We start from the raw sequence: 17,186 nt of genomic DNA on the forward strand, positions 1-17,186 counted from the left end.
TCCAGTGCAGGTCTATAGAGATGTAATGAGACTCATTCCGGATGTGGGGAGTCATCACTGAGAGAGAGAGCTTTTCCTGCTGTGTTCTCTCTCTTTGACCTCGTAAATGTCCTGCTGGAACTGCATGAGGACGCCCTGCGCCATTACTGTCCCAGACTTGTACACGTTGACAGAGGTTGTTTACATTTCCTCATTGTCTAGTATTCTGAGTTTCCATCAATACCTTCTCTCTTGACATAGGGCGGTAGTGTGGTCTTGTAGCACTGTGAAAATGAAGAAAATTTAAAAAAATGAAAATGAAGTTCCCCTCTTTGTAGCAGTCAGCAAATTTTGTGATTGTGGATTGTCCTCGACAAGCTACTTTTTGTACTTATTCCGTGCAGTGTTGTTTTCAATATCCAAGTGGTACTGTACTGTGATGACATCTGCACAGGGATGTACCATGGTACAGGGGGGCTTCAAAGGCCTCTGCATGTGGGTGGAGGAGTCTGGGATGTATCATGGTACAGGGGGGCCTCAAAGGCCTCTGCATGTGGGTGGAGGAGTCTGGGATGTATCATGGTACCGGGGGGCCTCAAAGGCCTCTGCATGTGGGTGGAGGAGTCTGGGATGTATCATGGTACAGGGGGGCCTCACAGGCCTCTGCATGTGGGTGGAGGAGTCTGGGATGTATCACGGTACAGGGGGGCCTCACAGGCCTCTGCATGTGGGTTGAGGAGTCTGGGATGTACCATGGTACAGGGGAGCCTCACAGGCCTCTGCATTTGGGTGGGGGAGGCTGGGATGTACCATGGTACAGGGGGGCCTCACAGGCCTCTGCATTTGGGTGGAGGAGTCTGGGATGTATCACGGTACAGGGGAGCCTCACAGGCCTCTGCATGTGGGTTGAGGAGTCTGGGATGTACCATGGTACAGGGGGGCCTCACAGGCCTCTGCATTTGGGTGGAGGAGTCTGGGATGTATCACGGTACAGGGGGGCCTCACAGGCCTCTGCATGTGGGTGGGGGAGTCTGGGATGTATCACGGTACAGGGGAGCCTCACAGGCCTCTGCATTTGGGTGGAGGAGTCTGGGATGTACCATGGTACAGGGGGGCCTCACAGGCCTCTGCATGTGGGTGGAGGAGTCTGGGATGTATCACGGTACAGGGGAGCCTCACAGACCTCTGCATTTGGGTGGAGGAGGCTGGGATGTATCACGGTACAGGGGAGCCTCACAGGCCTCTGCATGTGGGTGGGGGAGGCTGGGATGTACCATGGTACAGGGGAGCCTCACAGGCCTCTGCATTTGGGTGGAGGAGTCTGGGATGTACCATGGTACAGGGGAGCCTCACAGGCCTCTGCATTTGGGTGGAGGAGTCTGGGATGTACCATGGTACAGGGGGGCCTCACAGGCCTCTGCATGTGGGTGGAGGAGTCTGGGATGTATCACGGTACAGGGGAGCCTCACAGGCCTCTGCATGTGGGTGGAGGAGTCTGGGATGTACCATGGTACAGGGGAGCCTCACAGACCTCTGCATGTGGGTGGGGGAGGCTGGGATGTATCATGGTACAGGGGAGCCTCACAGGCCTCTGCATGTGGGTGGAGGAGGCTGGGATGTATCATGGTACAGGGGAGCCTCACAGGCCTCTGCATGTGGGTGGGGGAGGCTGGGATGTATCATGGTACAGGGGAGCCTCACAGGCCTCTGCATGTGGGTGGGGGAGGCTGGGAAACTCTGCTGCCATTGTTGGGTTCAAGAGTTTTCATACATCTCACTCCACACTTCAGTGCTAATTGAAGATGCAGCCAGGTCTGTTCAGTCCTAGCAGCAGGGTAGCTTAGTAGCCCTGTTTATTAAGCTTTATATAACACAAATACCTAGAGATTATTGTCTTTTACTTTCTGGCTTCAGAAATACGTTCTGACTAAACATTACTCACTCAGTGTTGTGTTGGATGTTATTTCCAGGTTTCCTCTGTTTTTCTTCTGTTCGTTTTGGTTTGTTAGAAGTGTTTTCTAGGTAATCATTGGTAGTAAGAATCCACTCGGGTAATTTTGTACAAAATCAAGGTTTAAGGTCTAGAATTTTGATTTGGTTTGAAGGTTATGATGTAGAGGGTAGTATCCTGAAAAAGTCCTTGTTTGTATTTTACTATTTCACATGTTCCCTCTCTTTGTCTCTCTCTCTCTCTCTCTCTCTCTCTCTCACCCTCCCTCTATCTCTCTCTTTCTCTGTCTCTCACTCTTTACCTCTCGCTCTCTCTCTCTCTCTCTCCTCCCAGCTCTAAATCAAATCACAATTTTATTTGACACATGCGCCGAATATAACAGGTGCAGACCTTACAGTGAAATGCTTACTGACAAACCTTTGACCAACAATGCTTTAAGAAGTTAAGAATACAAAATAAATAAATAAGTGATTAGTAAAAAATTGAAAATAAAAGTAACAAATATTTAAATAGGAACATTAAAATAACAATAGCGAGTCTATATACAGGGGGGTACCGGTACAGAGTCAATGTGGAGGCTATATACAGGGGGTACCGGTACAGAGTCAATGTGGAGGCTATATACAGGGTGTTACGGTACAGAGTCAATGTGGAGGCTATATACAGGGGGGGTACCGGTACAGAGTCAATGTGGAGGCTATATACAGGGGGGTACCGGTACAGAGTCAATGTGGAGGCTATATACAGGGTGTTACGGTACAGAGTCAATGTGGAGGCTATATACAGGGGGTACCGGTACAGAGTCAATGTGGAGGCTATATACAGGGGGTACCGGTACAGAGTCAATGTGGAGGCTATATACAGGGTGTTACGGTACAGAGTCAATGTGGAGGCTATATACAGGGTGTTACGGTACAGAGTCAATGTGGAGGCTATATACAGGGTGTTACGGTACAGAGTCAATGTGGAGGCTATATACAGGGTGTTACGGTACAGAGTCAATGTGGAGGCTATATACAGGGGGGTACCGGTACAGAGTCAATGTGGAGGCTATATTCAGGGGGTACCGGTACAGAGTCAATGTGGAGGCTATATACAGGGGGTACCGGTCCAGAGTCAATGTGGAGGCTATATACAGGGGGGTACCGGTACAGAGTCAATGTGGAGGCTATATACAGGGGGTACCGGTACAGAGTCAATGTGGAGGCTATATACAGGGGGGTACCGGTACAGAGTCAATGTGGAGGCTATATACAGGGGGTACCGGTACAGAGTCAATGTGGAGGCTATATACAGGGGGTACCGGTAGAGTGTCAATGTGGAGGCTATATACAGGGGGTACCAGTACAGAGTCAATGTAGAGGCTATATACAGGGGGGTACCGGTACAGAGTCAATGTGGAGGCTATATACAGGGGGTACCGGTACAGAGTCAATGTGGAGGCTATATACAGGGGGTACCGGTACAGAGTCAATGTGGAGGCTATATACAGGGGGTACCGGTACAGAGTCAATGTGGAGGCTATATACAGGGGGTACCGGTACAGAGTCAATGTGGAGGCTATATTCAGGGGGTACCGGTACAGAGTCAATGTGGAGGCTATATACAGGGGGTACCGGTACAGAGTCAATGTGGAGGCTATATACAGGGGGTACCGGTACAGAGTCAATGTAGAGGCTATATACAGGGGGTACCGGTACAGAGTCAATGTGGAGGCTATATACAGGGGGTACCGGTACAGAGTCAATGTGGAGGCTATATACAGGGGGTGCCGGTACAGAGTCAATGTGGAGGCTATGTACAGGGGGTACCGGTACAGAGTCAATGTGGAGGCTATATACAGGGGGTACCAGTACAGTGTCAATATGCGGAGGCACCGGTTAGTCGAGGTAATTGACGTAATTATGTACATGTAGGTAGAGTTATTAAAGTGACTATGCATAGATAATAACAGAGAGTAGCAGCAGCGTAAAAGAGGGGTCTGGGTAGCCATTTGATTAGCTGTTCAGGAGTCTTATGGCTTGGGGGGTAGAAGCTATTTAGAAGCCTTTTGGACCTAGACTTGGTGCTCCGGTAGCGCTTGCCATGCAGTCGCAGAGAGAACAGTCTATCACTAGGGTGGCTGGAGTCTTTGACCATTTTTATGTCCTTGTTGTGTGTGTTACACGTGTGGTAACCTCTCTCTCTCTCTCTCTCTCTCTCTCTCTCTCTCTCTCTCCTCCCAGCTCTACCCAGCTATACCTGTGGTAACCCAGGCCAGCTGGTCAACGGTCTTCAGCAGGGCTCGACCTTTAACATTGGAGAGAAGATCAGGTACAGCTGCAGCCCTGGCTATGTGTTAGAGGGTCACACCACGCTGTCCTGTCTGGCCACGTCTGCTGGGACCGCAGCATGGGACTTCCCCCTGCCCTACTGTAGAGGTAGGATACCCACACACACACACACACACACACACACACACACACACACACACACACACACACACACACACACACACACACACACACACACGATACACACACACACACACACACACACACACACAAACACACACACACACACACACACACGATACACACACACACACACACACACACACACACCGATACACACACACTGATACACACACACACACCGATGCACACACACACACACACACACCACACCACACGACACGATACACACACACACACACACACACCGATACACACACACGATACACACACACACACACACACACACACACACACACACACACACCGATACACACACACGATACACACACACACACACCGATACACACACACCGATACACACACACACACACACCGATACACACACACACACACACCACATCACACCACACGATACACACACACACACACACACCGATACACACACACACACACACACACACACCGATACACACACACGATACACACACACACACACACACCGATACACACACACCGATACACACCGATACACACACACACACACACACACGCACACACACCGATACACACACACACACACACACACATACACACACACACACACACACACACACACACATACCGATACACACACACACACACACAGATACACACACACGATACACACACACACACACCGATACACACACACTGATACACACATTCACACACACACACCGATACAAATACACACAGAAGCAGATGCATACACACACATGCACCAGTACACACACACACACACACACACACATACACACACGTGCACACACAACATAGTTTGGTGGTACAGTGACAGTCTCCCACTGGTCAGGGTGTATGGTTGTTTCATTGATGTCTTATTTACCATGTCAGGACCCCTGTGGCTTTATAGCTGCCCGATCAACTGCCTGAACCGTTTGCCCTTTACTCTGATGTAGCCAGGACCCCCAGAGCGTTGACACCTGCCATGGTGTGTCTCGTCAGCAGCAATATGACATTACAACTCTGTCAGACATTACACGTTGACATATGAGTTATACAATCTGGCCGGAAAGACACACACACACACACGGACACACACACACACACCGATACACACACACACACACACACACACACACACACACACACACACACACACACACACACACACACACACACACACCACACACACACACACACACACACACACACACACACACACACACACCATCTCTGTCTCTGTCTGTGCTGTACCTGTGGTTTGTGTCAGTGTGCATGCTGACCAGAGCTCTGTGACAGGCCGGGATTCAGGAAGCCCACGTGCAGACACACATGGTGTGTGTGTGTGTGTCTGTGTGTGTGTGTGTGTGTGTGTGGGTTAGAGAGAGATCACACATAAGGGCACAGAGAGACACAACAGGACCGCTCTTTACCTACATCCTTCCATCCCTCCATCCCTGCATCCATCCCTCCGTCATTCGATCCCTCCATCCCTCCATCCCTCCATCCCTCCATCCTAAACTCTGTGTCCGTCTGGACTTCTTACATTAACTATCCTTTCTCTCTCTCTATTCCTCTTTCCCTCTCTTTATTCCTCTTTCCCTCTCTTTATTCCTCGTTCCCTCTCTCTTTATTCCTCTTTCCCTCTCTTTATTCCTCGTTCCCTCTCTTTATTCCTCTTTCCCTCTCTTTATTCCTCGTTCCCTCTCTTTATTCCTCGTTCCCCCTCTCTCTATTCCTCGTTCCCTCTCTCTATTCCTCGTTCCCTCTCTCTATTCCTCGTTCCCTCTCTCTTTATTCCTCGTTCCCTCTCTTTATTCCTCGTTCCCCCTCTCTCTATTCCTCGTTCCCTCTCTCTATTCCTCGTTCCCTCTCTCTATTCCTCGTTCCCTCTCTCTCTATTCCTCGTTCCCTCTCTCTATTCCTCGTTCCCTCTCTCTTTATTCCTCGTTCCCTCTCTCTATTCCTCTTTCTCTCTCTCTATTCCTCTTTCCCTCTCTTTATTCCTCTTTCCCTCTCTTTATTCCTCGTTCCCCCTCTCTCTATTCCTCGTTCCCTCTCTCTATTCCTCTTTCCCTCTCTCTATTCCTCGTTCCCTCTCTCTATTCCTCGTTCCCTCTCTCTTTATTCCTCGTTCCCTCTCTCTATTCCTCTTTCTCTCTCTCTATTCCTCTTTCCCTCTCTTTATTCCTCTTTCCCTCTCTTTATTCCTCGTTCCCCCTCTCTCTATTCCTCGTTCCCCCTCTCTCTATTCCTCGTTCCCTCTCTCTATTCCTCTTTCCCTCTCTCTATTCCTCGTTCCCCCTCTCTTTATTCCTCGTTCCCCCTCTCTTTATTCCTCGTTCCCCCTCTCTTTATTCCTCGTTCCCTCTCTTTATTCCTCGTTCAACTCTCTATTCCTCTTTCCCTCTCTCTATTCCTCGTTCCTTCTCACTTTTCTTCTTTCTCTCTCTCTTTCTCAGCTACATTATCTTTCTTCCCTCTCCCTTTTACCCTCCCTACTGCTTCTATCAGTCCCTCCCTCCCTCCCTCCTTTAACCGCTTTGTCCCCCCAGCCCATGTTCTGCCCGGCAGAAACAAAGCGTCCGGGCAGCCAGGATATCATAAATATGTCACTTCCTCCTGAGAAATTACACGTTTTAGAAACGGGCAATTTCCACGCCGATTAATTGAGGTCTCTCGCTGCGGCAGCGCCACATAAAAGCTGGCGAAGACGCCTGAATGCTTTCTCATAAACGTATTGTTAATGTTCCTCCAATTACCTAGCCTGTGCATACATTTGAGAGCACAGTCGTACACCATACACCAACAAAGCTAGGCCATAGCTTGGCAGTTGGGACTTTTTGGGATGGTGGGGGTGTGTATTCTGTTGGATCAGATCAACTCTCATTTAGCAGCTCTCTATCTTTATCTGTCAGTTCTCTCCTCTCTCTCGTCTCTCCTCCTCTTTCCGCTTTCCTCTCTTCTCTCCTCCTCTTTCCTCTCTCGTCTCTCTTCTCCTATCTCCTCTCTCCTCCTCTCTCTTCTCTCCTCCATCCTCTCTCCTTTCCACTCTCCTCTCTCATCTCTCCTCTCCTTTCTCCTCTCTCCTCTTTCCTTTATCCTCCATCCTCTCCTTTCTCTTCTCTCCTCCTCTCTCCTCCATCCTCTCTCCTCCATCCTCTCTCCTCTCCTCTCTCCTCTCTCCTCTCCTTTCTCCTCTCTCCTCTTTCCTTTATCCTCCATCCTCTCCTTTCTCTTCTCTCTTCTCTCCTCCATCCTTTCTCCTTTTTCCTCCTCTCTCCTCTCTCCTCTCTCCTCTCTCCTCTCTCCTCTCTCCTCTCTCCTCTCTCCTCTCTCCTCTCTCCTCTCCTCTCTCCTCAATCCTGAGGATAACAGCGGATGATATTGCCACTCCTATTTGCCATATCTTCAGTTTAAGCACTAGAAACTGTGTGCCCTCAGGCCTGGAGGTAAGCAAAAGTAATTCCGCTACCCAAGAATAGCAGCCTGTTACCAACCCTTAGTAAAGTTTTGGAAAATGTTGTTTGACCAGATACAATGCTATTTTGCAGTAAACAAATTGACAACAGTCTTTCAGCATGCTAATAGGGAAGGACATTCAACAAGCACAGCACTTACACAAATTACTGTTGATTGGCTGAGAGAAATTGATGATAAAAAAGATTGTGGGGGCTGTTTTGTTAGACTTTGATATTATCGATCATAGTCTGTTGATGGAAAAACATATGTGTTATGGATTTACACCCCCTGCTATAATGGCTTTACACCCCCTGCTATAATGTTGATAAAGAGTTACCTGTCTAACAGAACACAGAGGGTGTTCTTTAATGGAAGCCTCTCCAACATAATCCAGGTAGAATCAGGCATTCCCCAGGGCAGCTGTCTAGGCCCCTTACTTTTTAAAATCTTTACTAATTTGTGTAAAGCCAGTGTGTATGTGGATGACTTAAAACTATACATGTCAGCCACTAAAGCAACTGAAATGACTGCAACACTCAACAAAGAGCTGCAGTTAGTTTCAGAGTGGTTGACAAGGAATAAGTTAGCCCTAAATATTTAAAAAACTAAAAGCATTGCATTTGGGGCAAGTCATTCACTAAACCCTAAACCTGAAGTAAATATTGTATTGAATAATGTGGAAATTGAGCAGGTTGAGATGACTAAACTGCTTGGAGTAACCCTGGATTGTAAACTGTCCTGGTCAAAACATATTGATACAACAGTAGCTAGTATGGGGAGACGTCTCTTCATAATAAAGCGTTGCTCTGCCTTCTTAACAACACTATCAACAAGGCAGGTCCTACAGGCCCTAGTTTCTACCTTCTTAACAACACTATCAACAAGACAGGTCCTACAGGCCCTAGTTTCTACCTTCTTAACAACACTATCAACAAGGCAGGTCCTACAGGCCCTAGTTTCTACCTTCTTAACAACACTATCAACAAGACAGGTCCTACAGGCCCTAGTTTCTACCTTCTTAACAACACTATCAACAAGGCAGGTCCTACAGGCCCTAGTTTCTACCTTCTTAACAGCACTATCAACAATGCAGGTCCTACAGGCCCTAGTTTCTACTTTCTTAACAGCACTATCAACAAGGCAGGTCCTAGAGGCCCTTGTTTTGTTTCACCTGGACAACTGTTCCCTCTTGTGGTCAGTTGCCACAGAGAGGGACTTAGGAAAATGACATCTGGTTCAGAACATGGCAGCATGGCTGGCCCTTGGATGTACATGGGGGGGGGTTAACATTAATGTTATGCATGTCAACTGACTTCATGACTGCTTGTATGAAATGTATTGAATGTACAAAGCAATCTGATTGAACTACACAGACACCACATGAGGTTGGTGACCCCTGGGCTGATGGTAACAGTGGAATAGGGTTGGAATGGTATCAAACACAATAAACAAATGATTTCCATGTGTTTGATGCCATTCCATTCGCTCTGTTGGTGGTATTTTACATGTTGTATTGTAGTGGTGTAATAATGTTAGATGATACACTATTTTGTTTAATGTGTAATGTACCGATCTTAATGTCTTTGGACCCCTGAAAGAGCAGCTGCTGCCTTCACAGAAACTAATGGAGATCCATAATAAACCCCAGGAAGAGTAGTTGCTGCCTTGGCACGAACTAATGGAGATCCATAATAAACCCCAGGAAGAGTAGCTGCTGCCTTGGCAGGAACTAATGGGGATCCATAATATACCCCAGGAAGAGTAGCTGCTGCCTTGGCAGGAACAAATGGGGATCCATAATAAATACAAATACAAATCCTCTCTCCTCTCCTCTCTCCTCCATCCTCTCTCCTCTCATCTCTCTTGTCCCATACCTCCTCTCTCCTCTCTCTCAATTCAGTTAATATCATAGGTCCTAATTGGCATGGGAAAATAAACAGACAGAAAATAAATAAGGGAAATAAATAATAAAAATAAATAAATAAAAAAAAACATTTTTAAATAATAGAGACACTTCCAGTGTTATATGATTGGCAATGTATAGTGATGTAACAATGTGTAAATAGTTTAAGTACGAAAAGGAAAATAAATAAAAATAAATATAGTTTGTATTTAAAATGGTGTTTGTGGACAATACAGTGCCACCGACACGGCCCACTACCAAAACCTGTGGGCTCTCCTTCACTGCAGCCAACGTGAGTAAAACATTTAAACATGTTAACCCTCGCAAGGCTGCCGGTCCAGACAGCATCCCTAGCCACGTCCTCAGAGCATGCGCAGACCAGCTGGCTGGTGTGTTTACGGACATATTCAATCATTCTTTATCGCAGTCTGCTGTTCCCACATGCTTCAAGAGGGCCACCATTGTTCCTGTTCCCAAGAAAGCTAATGTAACTGAGCTAAACGACTACCGCCCCGTAGCACTCACTTCCGTCCTCATGAAGTGCTTTGAGAGACTAGTCATGGACCATATCACCTCCACCCTACCCGACACCCTAGACCCACTCCAATTTGCTTACCGCCCCAATAGGTCCACAGACGACGCAATTGCAACCACACTGCACACTGCCCTAACACATCTGGACAAGAGGAATACCTATGTAAGAATGCTGTTCATCAACTACAGCTCAGCATTTAACACCATAATACCCTCCAAACTCGTCATTAAGCTCGAGACCCTGGGTCTCGACCCCGCCCTGAGAAACTGGGTCCTGGACTTTCTGACGAGACTCCCCCAGGTGGTGAGGGTAGGAAACAACATCTCCACCCCACTGATCCTCAACACTGGGGCCCCACAAGGGTGCGTTCTCAGCCTTCTCCTGTACTCCCTGTTCACCCATGACTGCGTGGCCATGCACACCTCCATCTCAATCATCAAGTTTGCAGACGACACAACAGTAGGAGGCCTGATTACCAACAATGACGAGACAGCCTACAGGGAGGAGGTGATGGCCATCGGAGTGTGGTGTCAGGAAAATAACCTAAACACTCAATGTCAACAAAACAAAGGAGATGATCGTGGACTTCAGGAAACAGCAGAGGGAGCACCCTCCTATCCAGATTGATGGAATAGTAGTGTAGAAGGTGAAAAGTTTTAAGTTCCTCGGCATACACATCATGGACAAACTGAAATGGTCCATCCACACAGACAACGTGGTGAAGAAGGCACAACAGCGCCTCTTAAACCTCAGGAGGCTGAAGAAATGTGGCTTGTCACCTAAAACCCTGACAAACTTTTACAGATGCACAATCAAGAGCATCCTGTCGGGCTGTATCACCGCTGGTACGGCAACTGCTCTGCCCATAACCGTAAGGCTCTCCAGAGGGTAGTGAGATCTGCACAACGCATCACTGGGGGCAAACTACCTGCCCTCCAGGACACCTACACCCCCCGATGTCACAAGAAGGCCAAGAAGATCATCAAAGACAACAACCACACGAGCCACTGCCTGTTCACTCTGCCTGCATCACTAGCCACTTTAAACAATGCCACTTTATATAATGTTTACATACCCTCATTACTCATCTCATATGTACATACTATACTCTATACCATCTACTGCATCTTGCCTATGCCGTTCGGCCATCACTCATCCATATATTTATATGTACATATTCTTATTCATTCCTTTACTTATTAGGTAGTAGGTAGTTGTTGTGAAATTGTTAGATTACTTGTTAGATATTACTGCATGGTCGGAACTAGAAGCACAAGCATTTCGCTACACTCACATTAACATCTGCTGACCATGTGTATGTGACAAATGAAATTGGATTTGATTTGTTTGTTCTTCACTTGTTGCCCTTTTCTTGTGGCAACAGGTCACACATCTTGCTGCTGTGATGGCAAACTGTGGTATTTCACCCAGAAGATATGGCAATTTTTCAAAATTGGACATGTTTTCAAATTATTTATGGGTCTGTGTAATCTGAGGAAATATGTGTCTCTAATATGGTCATACATTTGGCAGGAGGTTAGGAAGTGCAGTTCAGTTTCCACCTCATTTTGTGGGCAGTGTTGCACATAGCCTGTCTTCTCTTGAGAGCCAGGTCTGCCTACTGCGGCCTTTCTCAATAGCAAGGCTATGCTCACTGAGTCTGTACATAGTCAAAGCTTTCCTTAAGTTTGGGTCAGACACAGTGGTCAGGTATTCTGCCACTGTATACTCTCTGTTTAGGGCCAAATAGCGTTCCAGTTTGCTCTGTTTTTTTGTTAATTCTTTCCAAGGTGTCAAGTACTCATCTTTTAGTTTTCTCATGATTCGTGGTCTAATTGTGTGCCTGTCCTGGGATTCTGTTTGTGTAATTGAGTAGAGTCCTTTACCAGATGGCAGAAGTGACTTTTCTCCAGGTTCATCTCTCTGTAGGCGAGGGCTTTGTTATGGAAGTTTTGAGAACCACTTGTTTTTTAAATTTGGTTTTGCTATTTTTCTGGATTTTGATAATTAGCTAAATTTGTCCTGATTCTGCATGCATTGTTTGGGGTTTTAAGTTTGTACAGAGTCTCAAATTTGTGTATTCTCTCTCCTACCCCCTCTCTCCTTTCTCCTGTCTCCCTCTCTCCTCTCTGTTCATATTTGAGAGGCTGGTGTGTGTGTATGTGTGTGTATTGTTCTGTGGCCTGCGCTGCCTGACGGTTTGGTTGTCATGACACCCAAGGAAAGGAGACTTGGATGTCGGTCTCCATATGGAGAAGCATTAAACCAACCAGAATGACTGGAACTTTGCACCGTTCAATCTCTCAGAAGGTTCTACAGATTCTATATTTTTATTTCAACCTTTATTTAAATGTAGTTTATCTGGCTTATCTGGGTGATGTTGGAGGACCTGAGCCCTAGGACCATGCCTCGGGACTACCTGGCCTGATGACTCCTTGCTGTCCCCAGTCCATCTGGTCGTGCTGCTGCTCCAGTATTAACTGTTCTGCCTGCTGCTATGGAACCCTGACCTGTTCACCGGGCGTGCTACCTGTCCCAGACCTGCTGTTTTCAACTCTCTAGAAACAGCAGGAGCGGTAGAGATACTCTGAATGATCGGCTATGAAAAGCCAACTGACATTTACTCCTGAGGTGCTGACCTGTTGCACCCTCAACATCCATTGTGATTATTATTATTTTACCCTGCTGGTCATCTATGAACATTTGAACATCTTGGCCATGTTCTGTTATAATCTCCACCCGGCAAACCAGACGAGGACTGGCCACCCCTCATAGCCTGGTTCCTCTCTAGGTTTCATTCTAGGTTTTGGCCTTTCTAGGGAGTTTTTCCTAGCCACTGTGCTTCTACACCTGCATTGCTTTCTGTTTGGGGGTTTTAGGCTGGGTTTCTGTACAGCACTTTGAGACATCAGCTGATGTAAGAAGGGATTTATAAATACATTTGATTGAAATTTGATTGATGTTTTTTCTCATCTGAATGATCTGAATCTAGGATTACAGGGACTCTCCATAACTATATTCAATGTGCGGGACAAAGTTGAGGCTATGATTAAGAAGTTGGAGCTCTTCTCTGTCTGCATTAACAAGGACAACACACAGGTCTTTCCATCATTGTATGAATTTTTGTGTGCAAATGAACTCTAGCCTACGGAAAATGTCAAATGTGGTATGTCGAAGTACCTGAGTGAGTTGGGTGCGCAATTATGCAGGTACTTTCCTGAAACAGACAACTGGATTCGTTATCCCTTTCATGCCCTGCCTCCAGTCCACTTAGTGATATCTGAACAAGAGAGCCTCATCAAAATTGCAAAAAGCGGTTCTGTGAAAATTGAATTCACTCAGAAGCCACTGCCAGATTTCTGTATTGGGCTGAGCTCAGAGTATCCTGCTTTGGGTAATCACGCTGTTAAGACACTGATGCTCTTTGCAACCACGTACCTACAGTTGAAGTTGGAAGTTTACATACACCTTAGTCAAATACATTTAAACTCAGTTTTTAACAATTCCTGACATTTAATCCTAGTAAAAATTCTCTGTCTTAGGTCAGTTAGGATCACCACTTTATTTTAAGAATGTGACATGTCAGAATAATAGTAGAGAGAATGATTTATTTCATCACATTCCCAGTGGGTCAGAAGTTTACATAAACTCAATTAGTATTTGGTAGCATTGCCTTTAAAATGTTTAACTTCGGTCAAACGTTTCGGGTAGCCTTCCACAAGCTTCCCACAATAAGTTGGGTGAATTTTGGCCCATTCCTCCTGACAGAGCTGGTGTAACTGAGTCAGGTTTGCAGGCTTCCTTGCTCACACACGCTTTTTCAGTTCTGCCCACATATTTTCTATAGGATTGAGGTCAGGGCTTTGTGATGGCCGCTCCAATACCTTGACTTTGTTGTCCTTAAGCCATTTTGCTACTACTAAGAAAGTATGCTTGGGGTCATTGTCCATTTCGAACACCCATTTGCAACCAAGCTTTAACTTCCTGACTGAAATAGAACTGTTTGGCCATAATGACCATCATTATGTTTGGTGGAACATCTTAAGATTTTGCTTCAGTATATACACATAATTTTGCCATCTATTTTGTGAAGTGCACCAGTCTCTCCAGCAGCAAAGCAAGCCCACAAAATGATGCTGCCACCCCCGTGCTTCACGGTTGGGATGGTGTTCTTTGGCTTGCAAGCCTCCCCCTTTTTCCTCCAAATATAACAATGGTCATTATGGCAAAACAGTGCTATTTTTGTTTTATCAGACCTGAGGACATTTCTCCAAAAATTAACAATCTTTGTCCCCATGTGCAGTTGCAAACCATAGTCTGTTTTTTTATGGTGGTTTTGGAGCAGTGGCTTCTTCCTTGCTGAGTGGCCTTTCAGGTTATGTCAATATAGGATTTGTTTTACTGTGGATATAGCTACTTTTGTACCTCTTTCCTCCACCATCTTCACAAGGTCCTTTGCTGTTGTTGTGGAATTGATTTGCACTTTTCACACCAAAGTACGTTCATCTCTAAGAGACAGAACGCATCTCCTTCTTGAGCGGTTGGACGGCTGCGTGGTCCCATGGTGTTTATACTTGCGTACTATTGTTTGTACAGATGAATGTGGTACCTTCATGCATTTGGAAATTACTCTCAAGGATGAACCAGACTTGTGGAGGTCTACACCTTTTTTTTCTGAGATCTTGGCTGATTTCTTTTGATTTCCCCATGATGTCAAGCAAAGAGGCACTGAGTTTGAAGGTAGGCCTTGAAATACATCCACAGGTACACCTCCAACTGACTCAGATGATGTCAATTAGCCTATCAGAAGCTTCTAAAGCCATGACATCATTTTCTGGAATTTACCAAGCTGTTTAAAGGCACAGTCAACTTAGTGTATGTAAACTTCTGACCCACTGGAATTGTGATACAGTGAAATATTAGTGAAATAATCTGTCTGTAAACAGTTGTTGGAAAAATGACTTGTGTCATGCACAAAGTAGATGTCCTAACCGACTTGCCAAAACTATAGTTTGTTAACAAGAAATTTGTGGAGTGGTTGAAAAACGAGTTTTAATGACTCCAACCTAAGTGTATGTACACTTCCGACTTCAATTGCATGTGAGAGTGGATTCTCGGCCCTCACTAGCATGAAAACTAAATACAGGCACAGACTGTGTGGAAAAGTATTTAAGACTGAGACTCTCTCCAATACAACCCAACATTAGGGGCTGCAGGTAGCCTAGCGGTTAGAGCGTTGGACCAGTAACCAGCAGGTAGCCTAGTGGTTAGAACATTGGGCCAGTAACCAGCAGGTAGCCTAGCGGTTAGAGCGTTGGACCAGTAACCAGCAGGTAGCCTAGTGGGTAGAGCGTTGGACCAGTAACCAGCAGGTAGCCTAGTGGTTAGAGCGTTGGACCAGTAACCAGCAGGTAGCCTAGTGGTTAGAGCAGGTAGCCTAGTGGTTAGAGCGTTGGGGCCAGTAACCAGCAGGTAGCCTAGTGGTTAGAGCGTTAGGCCAGTAACCAGCAGGTAGCCTAGTGGTTAGAGCAGGTAGCCTAGTGGTTAGAGCGTTGGGGCCAGTAACCAGCAGGTAGCCTAGTGGTTAGAGCGTTAGGCCAGTAACCAGCAGGTAGCCTAGTGGTTAGAGCAGGTAGCCTAGTGGTTAGAGCGTTGGGGCCAGTAACCAGCAGGTAGCCTAGTGGTTAGAGCGTTGGACCAGTAACCAGCAGGTAGCCTAGCGGTTAGAGCGTTGGGGCCAGTAACCAGCAGGTAGCCTAGTGGTTAGAGCGTTAGGCCAGTAACCAGCAGGTAGCCTAGTGGTTAGAGCGTTGGACCAGTAACCAGCAGGTAGCCTAGTGGTTAGAGCAGGTAGCCTAGTGGTTAGAGCGTTGGGGCCAGTAACCAGCAGGTAGCCTAGTGGTTAGAGCGTTGGACCAGTAACCAGCAGGTAGCCTAGTGGTTAGAGCGTTGGGGCCAGTAACCAGCAGGTAGCCTAGTGGTTAGAGCGTTGGACCAGTAACCAGCAGGTAGCCTAGTGGTTAGAGCAGGTAGCCTAGTGGTTAGAGCGTTGGGGCCAGTAACCAGCAGGTAGCCTAGTGGTTAGAGCGTTGGACCAGTAACCAGCAGGTAGCCTAGCGGTTAGAGCGTTGGGGCCAGTAACCAGCAAGTAGCCTAGTGGTTAGAGTGTTAGGCCAGTAACCAGCAGGTAGCCTAGTGGTTAGAGCAGGTAGCCTAGTGGTTAGAGCGTTGGGGCCAGTAACCAGCAGGTAGCCTAGTGGTTAGAGCGTTGGACCAGTAACCAGCAGGTAGCCTAGCGGTTAGAGCGTTGGGGCCAGTAACCAGCAGGTAGCCTAGTGGTTAGAGCGTTAGGCCAGTAACCAGCAGGTAGCCTAGTGGTTAGAGCAGGTAGCCTAGTGGTTAGAGCATTGGGCCAGTAACCAGCAGGTAGCCTAGTGGATTGAGCGTTGGGCCAATAACCGAAAGGTTGCTAGATTGAATCCCCTGATCTGACAAGGTAAAAATCTGTTGTTCTGCTCCTGAACAAGGCAGTTAACCCACTGTTTTTAGGCCGTCATTGTAAATAATATTTTGTTATTAACTGACTTGCATAGTTAAATAAAGGATACATTTAAAAAAAAACTTTGCCCAGTTCTGTACTTCCTTTCAAGCACACCCTTCTCATTTACCTGCGATGAGTTATTCACAATTTCCAATGAACAAATACGGTTTTATATTTATATGTAAGATGGATAAATAAAGAGCAAAATTATTGATTATTATTATATTGTCATTTGTGCCCTGGTCCTATAACTGAGTTAGGAAGGATGCTTGTATCTTTGTAGTGACTGGGTGTATTGATACACCATCCACTTCCTAATTAATAACTTCACCTCAAATGGGTATTCAGTGTCTGCTTTC

General features: G+C 46.5%; 1 protein-coding gene across 1 annotated transcript in view; it reads left to right on the top strand.

The window, feature by feature from the left end:
* Nucleotides 1–1,370: 1,370 nt before the first annotated feature.
* Nucleotides 1,371–17,186, top strand: part of LOC115173255 (CUB and sushi domain-containing protein 2) — a gene marked incomplete in the record, with an annotated part of 501,741 nt that continues 485,925 nt past the window's right edge. Inside the window, 2 exon segments of the mRNA XM_029731172.1 lie at nt 1,371–1,431; nt 4,156–4,350. Coding sequence (XP_029587032.1) covers nt 1,371–1,431; nt 4,156–4,350 — 256 coding nt within the window.

Source organism: Salmo trutta, chromosome 34, assembly GCF_901001165.1.
Source record: "Salmo trutta chromosome 34, fSalTru1.1, whole genome shotgun sequence".
NCBI classification, from domain to species: domain Eukaryota; kingdom Metazoa; phylum Chordata; class Actinopteri; order Salmoniformes; family Salmonidae; genus Salmo; species Salmo trutta.